The sequence below is a fragment of the Pinus tabuliformis genome, chromosome 7 (assembly GCF_031772625.1).
Source record: "Pinus tabuliformis cultivar Carrire ecotype Pingquan chromosome 7, CPIR1, whole genome shotgun sequence".
Classification (NCBI taxonomy): domain Eukaryota; kingdom Viridiplantae; phylum Streptophyta; class Pinopsida; order Pinales; family Pinaceae; genus Pinus; species Pinus tabuliformis.
The window spans coordinates 2,077,796,856-2,077,810,165 of NC_142293.1; the positions used below are offsets into that span (position 1 = coordinate 2,077,796,856).

General features: G+C 38.8%; 1 protein-coding gene across 1 annotated transcript; it reads right to left on the minus strand.

Annotated features, from left to right (window-relative positions):
* Positions 1-561, minus strand: LOC149256854 (uncharacterized). The gene has a single exon (XM_089455489.1). The coding sequence runs from the start codon at positions 559-561 to the stop codon at positions 1-3; it is 561 nt and encodes a 186-aa protein (XP_089311615.1).
* Positions 562-13,310: the final 12,749 nt, after the last annotated feature.

A 13,310-nucleotide genomic window follows, 5' to 3' on the forward strand; every position in this document is an offset into this window, starting at 1 on the left:
CTACATTAGGATCCCCGTCAATTCTTCAAACTTGGGGACGTTTTCTGTCACATTCAACCCAGTGATGTACATCTGATAGTTTTCAGTCATACCATTCATGGTAATCGTGACAAAATCAGTGTTTGATATTGTTTTGCCAATATCACCTAGCTTAGTCTTAAGCTCCTTGATACGAGAGATGAATGCTACCACTGATTCATTCTCCTCCATTTTAATGGAAAGAATCTTTCTCTTTAGAAACAGTAGGTGATTTGTGTTCTTGATCTCGTACAAGTCTTTGAGAGTTGTCAAAATTTCTGCTGCAGCTTTACAATCTCGAATTTGAGGAATATTGCAATCTTTCACAGAGAATTTGAGTAGCATATTTGCCTTATTCTCCCTCTTTTCCCAGTCTGGGATTGTTGTTTCTGTTCCACCTATAGCTAGGGTTGGCTTCAACTCATCACCGTTTGCAATCGTCCATGCGTTTTTCCCCTCCAACAGGGTCTGCAACTTAAATATCCAATTGGAGTAATTGGAACCGTCGAGCTTATTGCCCTCATTCAGATCGGCCTTTGCCATCTGATTGTTTATCTTGACACAAAAAAGATGACCTCCAGCAAACTAGATTTATCCCAGATCTAAAGATTCAATTTTAAAAAATTGCCCCAATTCAAAAACCTTCAACTATAAAAGAGCCCCTCTATTTTTTTTTGAACAAGAAAAACAACCCTTTAAAAAAAAATTCTTCCATTTTTGAATGTATGTGCCCATGAATTTTTAAACAAAAGAATGAAATCCAAATCATTTTTTTAAATGAAAAAAATAATGAGAGCCTTACACAACCTACCAACACCACCATTTTTCGGCCTCAAAGGTTTAAATTTGAATTAGGAAATTGTGGGGTCATGCCTGTAAATGGCCACTCTCGGCCTCATAGGTGGAGCAACATGCAACATGCACCCAGAGCAGCACCACGTAGCCAGCACACAACACCACACTTCTGTTGTGCCTCACACCATGCTTCCGCTGCACCCCAGCACGATTCCTCTCCTATTTTGTGAGTAGGGCAGACGATTTGGGTTCATGTCCTCTACTTGGAGCAACACCCTCGGCCTCTACTTGGAGCAGCACCACCGTTGGTCATGCAGGTTTCTCCACCCAGCACTACGGAGCACGCAACATACACCTGGAGCACGTTCTTGTTTTCCCCCTCGATCTCCACATCAGCACGTCTGACCCCTTTCTCCAACAGATCACTGTGGATCTTTAACGCGTAGAACCTTCCGCCCAATCTAGTCTCCTCTTCCACTATGCCATGCTGATCACATGGGCCACTCCTTTGTCAACCACCACATAGTGCTCAGCCTCCCTATACGAGCAATCTACCTATGGTGGCTATCCATAGAATGCAGTCACAAAATTTCATTTTACTCACTATCGCGATCTTTTCTCGCAAATCCGTGATATTAGGGAGCGATGGACCGAATCGCTATAAGGAATGCAATAATCATTGCTTGTTTACCCTTCAAATTCGTGATAGTCAACGCTCTATTTCCTTCAGAAAGAGTGATGATCACTGTGAATTAAATTTAAAAAAATAAAAAATTGTGTTGCTTCTCAGCCTTCTCACCATGCCAGTTTTCTTCACACCAACTCCCCACTCATGGATTTGCAGGGCCTCTCAAACCTACAGCTCTGATACCATGTTAACAAACTGAAGAATCAACTTTATTGATGAATTGGACAACTCATAGGTGAGGAGCTCCACCTGGAGACTACCTATAGCAAAACGCTCTACATAGAATCACAAAAATATATATGGTATTCACACATCTAGGGAAGTTAGAACAGTTGCCTAAGAAATAGGAACTAATTCCTAATCTAAAGCTCTAATGAACAAAATCTATCTAGATTTACATATTCTACATTATCTTCAACAAATACAATAAATAAGTTAAGGGTACAAATTGTTGGGAATAGTGCTTAATTAGTTATGTAAATTGCTGACAAATTAGTCAATAGATTTTGTGTTCTCTGCAAAATTAGGGCAGCAAATTGCTAGGATGGTCAGTGCTCGAAATTAGTTGTAGTGTCAATAGATTTGTTTCGAAGTTGATTGTTAATCATTTTAGTAATAATTTTACTATAGAATAATGTAGTTAATGTTTCAATTAATATATGAGATTTAGAGTGTTTTTTAGCTCACATAGTAACTGTGTTTTATTTGTTTTATTTTTTTTATATATGTATTTTTCTTCATGGTTATTTTGGCTTATTAGCTGGCTTAAATAATTCATTTCATATTCTACAAGTGGTATTAGAGCACGTAAAATTGTTTTGGGTTAAATTTGTATTGTTGGAATTTCGCCAAATTTAATCATGTTGAATTCTAACCAGATGCTAGTTCCAGAATTTGATGGGAATGATTATGATTATTGGTGCATTAAGATGCTAACCTTTTTTATTAGAAAATATTTGTGGGAGATTGTTGAATCAGGATATGAGGAGTCAGCTGATTGGAATGCCCTTACAGCCAATGAAAGAACAACAAGAAAGGAAGCAAGGAAGAAGAATGCTCAAGCCTTGTTTAAGATTTAGATAACTCTTGATAAGAGCTTATTTCCAAGAATATCAGGATCAAAAACTACCAAATATGCCTGGGAGACTCTACAAGAAGCTTACCAAGGTAGTAATCAAGTTAAGGTGGTCAAGTTCAGACATTAAAGCGAGAGTTCGAGAATTTGAAGATGCAAGAAGCTGAAAGTGTGAGTGACTATTGTGTGAGAGTCAAAGATGTGGTCAATAAAATGGCTACACTTGGAGAAACTGTAAGTAATGAAGATTCAATTAAAAAAATATTGAGATCTTTAACACATAGATGGAATCATGTTGCCATAATCATGGAAGAAAGTAAGGATTTGACAAAACTACAACTTGATCAATTGGTTGGATATTTGAAGTCTCATGAAGAAATATTGAAGGACACTTTTGAAGGTGTAGAGAAAGCTTTTTCCTCTAAATTACAAATTACAAAGAATGAAGATGGAAGCAGTAGCAGTGCCAAAATAAATCAAGGTCAAGGTAAATGGAAAAGCCAAAATTCTTCAAGAGGTAGAGGAAGCAGTGGCTCAAGTGGAAGAGGTAGTTTCAGAGGAAGAGGTAGAGGTAGATTTGATAAGAGAAATGTTCAATGTTACTATTGTAACAGGTATGGCCACTTTGAAAGAGAATGCAGATTGAAAGAAGGTAAAAATGCTAATTAAGCTCAAGAAAGTGGTGAGTATCCTCCAGATCACTTATTTTTATTTTATGCCAAAGGTGAAAATGCTAGTAAAGATGCTTGGTACCTAGATTCTGGATGCTCTAACCATATGACAGGGAATTAGAAGTTGTTTTCAGCAAAGGATGGAAGTTTCAAATCCAAGATCCAGCTTGGTGATGATAAATCATTGGAGGTTGCTGCCAAAGGAGCTATGGAGGCCAAAACAAAATAAGGTATAAAGAGTATTCATGACATTTATTATACTCCACAATTGAAGCATAATTCGTTGATCGTTGGGTAGCTATGTGAGAAAAATTATAAAGTAGTCTTTGAAAACAAGACATGTACTATCTATGATAAGAATAAGGGAAATAGGGTGATCATTGTTGTGCCTATGACAAGAAATAGGATGTTTCCCTTGAGGTTTAATGAACATAACAACAATCTTGCGAATATGGCTTATGAAAATTCGAGTTGGTTATGGCATCTCATGTATGGGCATTTAAATTTTCACAGTTTGTGTTAGGTCCCTATAATACTAGTGATTACCCCATTACTATTGTATTTGTATCCCTTATTAATATTGTTGTGCCCCTATTGTTCCCATATTGTTATTACGATGCCCCATCGAATCCCTCTATTGTTATTTTTGTGCCTTTATATTATTATTGTTAGGTCGGCTAGGTTATATTGTGACTCCTTAGAAAACTATATATAGAAAGGAGGTTTTTTCATTTGAATAATCAAGGAATCATTCATTTATGTAATGTAAAGGAGGTTGCCCCCTCAAAGATGCTGAATTCTAAGGCGTTGATCTATCTCTTCTATCTTTTTGTGAGCTAGTTTCATAACATTTGGTATCAGAGCTTTTGGATTCTAAGGTTTCACTACTCCAAATAGGCCACGTGGAATTTTCACTATAACTTTTTTCTGCGACGTTTCAGGAGCGCAAAAAAACCCATTTGATAAGAAATCGCACTGAACCTCGGTTCCGAATTTCAGAGATTTTCGCGCTATATTTGCGGAGATGTGATCTGAGGAAGTTGATATTTTTGCAGACTCCTGAATTACATTCCAAACAGGTGACCTGGGTAAAATCGTCATAACTTTCTCTCTGAGCATCGGATTGAAATTTTGTAAGATGGTACAGAAAGAGGATGGACTGTAGTTTATTGTGTATATTTTTTAGAGCCAAAGGTCGAAACAAGGACACATGGCATGTTGTACAAGTTCACTCTATAGAACTAGTCTATAATCAGGTCACTGTGGGAGAGTTGGCATAAATATTCTTTGGAGAATCCAATTTGGGTCAGACTGGTGGCATTGGAAAGGGGACACAGAGGGCTACTACAGGTCGCAATTTCAAAACTGGATGATCCGAAATGACAGAGATACATCAGAGGCAATATCGAGCTCCTACAATGTGAAAAAAGGTGTGTAGATTTTTTTAAATTCTTGCTTAAGCTTGGTTTGAAAAATTATTTTTGAAGGAATTCAAAGGGCATAGTAGAGAATTATTATCGATAACTGATGCCCCAAGGAAAGAAAATGCAAACACCTAGTAAGCAACCTGAAATCTCTAGCGTGACTCATGAAGAAGAGGAAGAAATGCTACATGATATATCAAAATTACAAGACCAAGTGCAACAAATGTCACTCTCACAAAAGCTAACAAAAGCTAAGATAAACGGCATGGAAGCTAAGATGAATGGCATGGAAGCTAATATGGACAATTTGAAGATAGATTTGAACACAAATTTGAAGACAGGCATGGCAAATTTGAAGACAGATTTGACAAATTTTCTACAAGAAATACTTACTAATGGTGAAAGGGTAGTAAAAGAAACTCATGATGTGAACAAAAAAAATGTTAATCATGATTTCATAGACTCTAATGTTAGATTGAAGATCCACCATATTCCAAAAATCAATATGAGGAAGTTTGATGGTAAGGATCCTTCAACATGGATATTACAAATGGAGCAATTTTTCGATCTCAATAATGTGCAAAACACACAAAAGGTACGTATTGCAACTTTATATTTAGAACCAAATTAGTTTGTATGGTATCAATGGCTTTGCTCTCGTAAAAAAATTATCACTTGAGCAATTTTTATGGAAGAATTGGCAGAACATTATGAGGATAGAAAAAGCAACACTTTTTTTAGCCAATTGATAAGTCTCAAACAAAAGGGTTCAATAATGGAGCACATTGAGGAGTTCCAAAAATTGAACATAAGGGTAAAAAATATTCCAGAGGAGCATAGGATTGATGTGTTCATAGGGACTTTAAAGGATAATATCCAACATGATGTTTGCCTTTGGGAACGTGATTCATTAGAGAAGCCATTCAGGTTAGCAAGAAAAATGGAAAGCAAAATTATGGCAACCAAGAAGCATACCACTCACAACTATAAAGATGGAAGTGATGTTGCCTCTAGTCTTCCACAACCTATAAGGTTGACACCACAACAATTGGAAGAAAAAATAGCAAAAGGGCTTTGTTACAGTTGTGATAGCAAATACAGTAAAGGTCATAAGTGTGCTGAGAAGAAATTATTCTACATAGATTGTGAAGAGGAAGAAGAAAAGGAGCAAAAAAGGTCAAAAGAAGAGGATATACTCCAGAAACAAAACCTAGATAAAGAAGAAATGAACCTGACCATATCTTGTAATGCATTGGCTGGAATTACCACTCCTCAAACCATCAAGATAGAAGGACAAATCAAGAAGAAAAAGGTAATAGTGTTGATTGATTCAGGAAGTACCCACAATTTTATTCATTGTAAGGTAGCAAAAGAATTGAAATGCTTCCTATATCCAGCACCAGAGTGTCAAGTGATGGTTGCAAATGGAGGAACAATAAATTTCTCTGGAAAGTGCGATAATATCAAGCTATCCATGGGAGAATATGTATTGACTAGCCCAATGCTTTCCATTCCAATCGGAGGTGTTGATGTTGTACTAGGAGTCCAATGGCTACAATCCTTGGGTACAATAGCTTTCAATTTTCAAGAACTTTTCATGAAAGTTTCTGCAGAAGGAAAGGAAGTTGAATTAAGGGGTATTGTAGGGAAACTAGGAAAGATAATCAGCTCTAACGGTATGACAAAGCTTCTAAAAAAGGAACAAAGAGGTGTAATTTCACAATTATGTTTGCTAGATGTTTCCACATCGAAATCATCTATTTCTCCAGATCTCCAAAAAGTCTTGGACAATCATTCCAAGGTATTTGAGACTCCCAAAGGTCTCCCACCTATTTGTGATCATGATCATGCTATTCATCTAATTCTAGGAAGTGTTCCTCCAAACATCAGGCCTTATAGATATCCCTATGCCCAAAAGAGTGAAATTGAACATATGGTTGCAGAAATGCTAGAGGCTGGTATCATTCAACCTAGTCAAAGTTCTTTCTCTATTCCAGTAGTATTGGTGCACAAGAAGGATGGATCATGGCACATGTGTCCGGATTATAGGGAGCTCAACAAGCTCACTATTAAAGATAAATTTCCCATTCCTGTCATTGATGAATTACTGGATGAATTGCATGGATCAGTTTACTTCACCAAGTTGGATCTTTGTTCAGGATATCATCAAATCAGAATGAAGACTGAATACATTCCCAAAACAACATTTAGAACTCATAAGGGTCATTATGAATTTTGGGTAATGCCTTTTGGCCTTACCAATGCACCTTCTACATTTCAAGGTTTGATGAATTCCATTTTCAAACCCTTCCTTAGAAAATTTGTGTTAGTATTTTTTGATGATATAACAATCTACAACAAGTCTTGGAAGGATCATGTTGAACATGTTGACAGGGTGCTACAACTATTGCAGGAGAAACAATTATATGCAAAGAGATCCAAATGTTTCTTAGGAGTACAAGAGGTGGAATATCTGGGTCATATTGTATCTCATGAAGGAGTTAAGGTAGACCCTAGCAAAATTAAAGCCATTAAGGAATGGAAAATCCCCACATCCATAAAGCATCTGTGAGGATTTCTCGGGTTGATAGGGTATTATTGCAAGTTTGTTAAGAATTATGGGAGAATAGCACCACCTCTAACAACATTATTGAAGAAAGATGCATTTTCATGGACTCTAGAAGCAACAAAGGCCTTTGAACATTTTAAAGAGGAAATGTGCCAAGCACCGGTCTTAGCTACATCGGATTTCACAAAAACCTTTATTGTGGAATGTGATGCTTCAGGAAATGGAATTGGTGTTGTTTTAATGCAAGATGAGAGACCCAGTGCTTTTGAAAGTCGTCCAACCAAGGGAAAGTTTTTACACAAAGCTATTTATGAGAAGGAAATGTTGGCAATACTACATGCACTTAAGAAATGGCAACCCTACCTAATGGGAAGGCACTTCATGGTAAAAACGGATCATGATAGCCTTAAATAATTTTTAGAACAAAGATTATCCTCTGAAGAGCAACAAAAGTGGGTCACAAATATGTTGGGTTATGACTTTGAAATCATCTACAAAAAAGGGAAGAAAAATGTGGTGGCAGATGCACTCTCAAGAAAGGATGAGGATGTGGAAGCATTGTTGTGCGTCATTTCTATTATCCAATCAGATTGGATAAACGAAGCAAGGGGGGAATGGAAGAATGATGAAGAAGTGTGGGCACTTATTTGAAATTTACAACAAGATTCCAGTACATCTAATACATTTAGCTAGAAAAATGATTCGTTATGGTACAAAGATCGCTTATACCTCTATAAGAATTCCCAACTCAAGCAAAAGATTCTTATGGAATTGCACACTTCTCCCTTGTCACACAGAATCTGTCAAGGGTGCGGACACGACTGACCTTCCTAGAAGTCTAAGACATTCTAATGACAAACAAGACAAAAAGGAGTGATCTTTCTCTAAATACACCTTTTATAACATGAAAACTACAAGTGTTTAGGCTTACCTTATTCCAAAACGCTGTTGTTGAAGTCCGTTCTTGACGATCCGGATGAGCTCCTCCTTCAAGTCAATTCCTGCAACCACAAACAATCAAACAATTACCAAGCACTTGCATTTCATATAATAAAACATATATCCAACATGCAGACCAAGGAACACATGAAATAACTCATTAACACAAGCTATTGAGAAAAATAAACCAGTTTGTATTAATAACGAAACAAAGAAACTCTTACAACCTGGCCTTGGTGTTGTGCAAGTTCCTCCCAGGGTCCATCAAGGGTTTTCCTCTACTTTGACAAAGCTCACCCTCTCCCAAGTAGAATCTAGTGAAGACAATCTCTCCTCACAAAGGCTCTAATGGAAGACCTAAATCCTGCAGCATTTACCCAAAGAAAATGTATAGCTCCAACCTCTCCTCCTTCTGGCTCAATGCCTTTATTTATAGTGCTGTAAAGAGGTTATTCTGGTCCACCATCAATGGGATCATCCCCCTCTTTGGGTGGGATAACTCCCTTATTGATGGGATAAGCTTCCCCTTAATAGAGATACATGAACCAACTGGAGGCGCATCCATTTCATCAAACCGACCTCTAGAATGTTCTAGAAGTAACCACAAGTAACTTTTTCAAGATAAAATTCGCGCATTTTGTCTTTTACAGAGGGACGCACCTGTCCCTTTACATACAGAGCGTCCATGGACGCAGTTTTGGTGAACAAGGTCCGCGTCCCCGCAGGTAAGACTAGAGAGAACCTGCGACCCCAGAGATAAACATGATTTTTACAAGACTTTCTCTCTTTTTGAGTTTGAGATGGATAACAGAGGCATGAGACTTGCCTAAGAGGGTAGCATGACTGTTGATTTGAGCCATACTAACTGTAAGTAGTCAAGGTGACATTTTTTAGTGTAACAGATTGCCCCCTAAAGTGCGAAGCCTGAAATAGAATAGGGTTTTGTAATTCTAGGAAGGGTGAAGCGCTTTATCATTTCAAGGATTACCTTGTGGATGGCCTGATTGGAACCTGCAATTTTCAACACAAAATACATGGATAAGATTATATCATCACTGAGGTAGGCATTCCCATACTCAGATTCAAAACTTTAACTAATGGACTAACTACTCTGATACAGGAATGATCTTGCAGTACATCATTTTTATAGACTTTTGTAGACACAGTATGGACGCAGCCATCTGTTTATGATGAGCCTACAGAGATAATGAATACAAAACTCCTCGCAGCCTGGATGGTAGAAACTAGATCCAGGGTCTTCACCTCTACTTCTCGAATTGGTACGATTCTAGCCATGTGATTAAATGATTCGATGTCGAACATGGTAGAAACCACTTGATTACCAGTCAATGATGTAAACTGTTAACAAGCGTGAGAGAAACCACCAGTAATGTCAATGGTCCTCAAAGTACCAAGCACAACCCGTGAAATGTGAATAGATGTTTTGATGTCGAACACTTCACGGAATCCTCTGATCGAAAGTCAATGATGTAAACTGACGTCAAAGGCGAGAAACCTGCCATTGATGCATGCAGACTTCAAGGTACTGTCGTTTCCTAAGTCATCTTTCTAGATAATGTGTCGATGTCGATAGAAAGCGACCCGCTGCAGGCAAGCCCGCAACACGAAATCATTGTTCAAGTTGAAGAAATGTTGCTGTAAGGACTGACTCAGGGATGGTCAAATGGATGACAAGTATTTTGCAGATGAAAGTTTTTTGCTTGCAGACCTCTTGAACACATAACGACACAATAGATGGCTTGGTGACGAATAACTCAAAGTTAATCCCCGAAACCTGGTTAAAGACTTTCAAAGTGACTTGGTCAACTGTGAGGTAAAAGATTTCCCAACCCAGGTGAATGAAAAGTGTCGTGTTCAAGAGCGGTAATAAAGTTTCTTCTGAGACAAAAGGTGACAAATAGGTTCATTCTTCTCTTTTTTCCCCCACCATTTCTGGCAAGTACCTCTTTATTTTTAACAAGCTTGAGGAGGATAACATATGCTTGATTGTAAGCTCATCCTTCGGACGAGTCCAACCTAGTTTAAATTCGAACCCTAGGAAGGAGTGGTTCGTTCCTGTTTGTAATTGAACAGGTCCTCTACTGTAAAAATTTAACGAGCCCAGTATAGGAGAAACTCGGCGTTTTTCATTTTTAGAGAGTCTGAAAAAACTAAAGGAGACTCCACGTTGAACTTTTTCGTATATTTGTGTCCCTCAAGCCCGAAAAAGTATAAAATAATACCTGGGGGAACCGCTTGATCTTACGACCAAGGAGTACTTTCATATTAGTGTCGTTAATCTGAAAAGTAAAAAGCGATCAAGGACACGTCGTTTTATTTCCTTATCGAGTTCGAAACGACAAAAACCCGGCAATCTTTTCCTGATTTTGCGGTCAGAAAAGAGCTAAAAGGGGACCGTCTTTTAATTCCGTTTTAACGAGTGAAAAAGAAACACTCGGCGATCTTTTCATTTTTTAGGAGTCAGAAAAGGGCTTAAAAGATGACTCTGAAATTTTGTTTGTGAAAAATTTACAATTTCCCTCGAAATCCCTTTGTCCTGCACAAAAGCGACACATTACTCATACCTGTTTAAAATAGGCAAAAATACATTCAAAAACATCTTTTCATGGTAAAAAATGAACTAATTCATCCAAAAAACCTATAAAAAGACCTTTTACCATGTCATTTTTACCGTTTCACTGTTGAGGTTGAAAAAAGGGCTTTTGACAAGAAAACTTCCCGTGGTCGCTGCGGAAAATCTGACCGTTGGAATCGAACGCCGTCTCATCCAGGTATTTTACACATCCTACTCTGCATTTCTATCCGTTTAGAATCAATTTTTAGGTTTTAGTTTTATTTTTTGGGGGGGTTTTGGTTTTGGAATGCGCCTCTCGGCGGACGCAGGTGCCCTTTGGGTGACCTGCGTCCCCCGACTTTTTCTCTTACGGGAAAACGGTCGGAAGACGCAGCCCGCCTTCAGGCCAGCTGCGTCCGGGCACCCTGTGCAACAAAGCCGGGGTGCGTCCTCCGAGAAACGCGCATTTCAAAACCCCAACTCTCTCAAAAAACCACCAAAAATTCCCAAATTAATTTCTAATGCTATTTTTTGATATGCAGGCACTAATCATGTTAGACTGGAGAGAAAGAGAGCACGTAGAGGAAGATGAAGCTGCAATAAATCATCAACCTTCTCTGGATGCCCTAAGAGCATGCGGATTGTACAAATATTGGACCATACCGGGCATGAGGGGCCAGGTAAGATTCTTGGAATGGCTGGTTGAGCGATGGAACGTACAGGAACAATGCTTTTACATAGGAGGGCACCAGCTCGAGATAGAGCCCTCGGATGTATACTTTCTCACTGGCTTGCCAAACAGAGGTGAGCAACTCAACCTTGCGGGGACTAGGCCGGGTGGCCAATCCCTTGATAGTCTCCGCGAGACTTGGTGCACACCTGGAGCTCACCATTCAAAAGGCATAGAGATAAAACACATCACTCTGCCGGAACTCAAAGTCATAGCGTTCACGGTTACCAGAATTTGCGGCGCGGCCGCTTTACACATTGCTTCCGGATCCCAAATGCGGATGGCAATTGACTGTTACCGAGGCACCATTTTCAACTGGTGTGAAGCTGTGTCGGCTCATATGAAGAGCCAACTGACCAAGGCAAGGAACGGACGACTAAAGACTTTTGGATATGGGCCTATAGTCGTGAGCTTTGCCTTGGAGAGAATTCCAATGCTGATCCCTCAGCAACTCACTGTTGATATCTTGGGTCCTCAGCAGCCAAAGCTGATACGATGGGTTGCGGTAATGGCCCGGCATCCTGACGAGGGCTCGACAGTAGTTCGATTCTCAGATAGTTATTTTGACTGGTTAGAGGGCCAGCTTTTTGTGATACAGGATTTTCCGTATGCCGGAACAGATTTCAGAGGTGATCCGGACATGGTTCTTCCACAGGGAGAACAATGGGACGACAGAGGTACTTTTTATTTTCACAAGTTTTCTAGTCATGTATTGATTTTATTTTTTATATATATCGTCTCAAAACTAATAGTAAATCTTTCAAAATGCAGATGTTGGGCCACAGCGTCCAGCCAACCTCCGGCCTTATGATAGACTACATCCAGCTGCACCGGTACCGGCCCCACAGGATGCGACAGCAGAAGTACTAGCCGATTTGGAGCATGATCTAGAGCGTCTCACGGCAGATATACCTGAGACTACTATGGATGATATTCCAATGAGGCTTCAGCGCTTCGTGGTCGCGGTCCCTGGACCATTTAGGGGTTTTTTGCGTAAGGTAGCCCGCGCAGTGGTGTCGTACAGAGAGCACCACCAGTGATTGACTAGTCACTTTTGTAGTCACATGTGACATTTTGATTTTTGTACTATCATTTTGCCGATCATAAGGTGTTTTAAACCTATGATCGAAGACGATGTATATATTTTTTGACACACTTCTATCTATATATATCACTATTTTACCGGCTTATCTTGTTTAACATATGTGATGGAATGTTTTTTTAAATTTACTTGCATGATTATCGTAAATGTCTGTCCAACATTCGAGAAGCAATTGCATCTGCTAATGTATTCAAAGACCTTGGAATATGTTGATATTCAATGTAATCAAATTCACGTTCCAAGAGACGCACTCTCAAAAACAACCTTAATAACACAGGATTTCTAATGGCATAAACTCTATTAAGCTGTAATACAACAAGTTCAGAATCTAACCTTACTATCAAACGTCGAATTCCAAATGAAATAGATTCGGATAATAATTCAACCACTGCACTGTATTCTGCAATGTTATTCGTTGTTTGACCGAGGCTTACCCCATGCATAGAAACTAACTCGTCAGAGGGCGAATAGATAACCCAAGCTGCGGAAGAGATATTCCGTGTACTACGACAAGCACCATCAGCAAATCCAATGTATGTTTGGAGAGACGTCGACATCTACAATATCAAGAGTAAAACCAAGATGAGCCAAAATAATGACGAAAAACCACACTTGCTAAACTAAGCACACTGACTAAACTAACACACTTGCTAGCTAGAAAGAAAATCTAACCTATCTAAAAATTTCTCCATACCCATCATTTTAAGCATAATACCTCTTTAGG

Bases quoted from the DNA above. Each gene is read 5' to 3' on its own strand.
- LOC149256854 (XM_089455489.1), bottom strand. From the start codon at position 561: ATGGCAAAGGCCGATCTGAATGAGGGCAATAAGCTCGACGGTTCCAAT.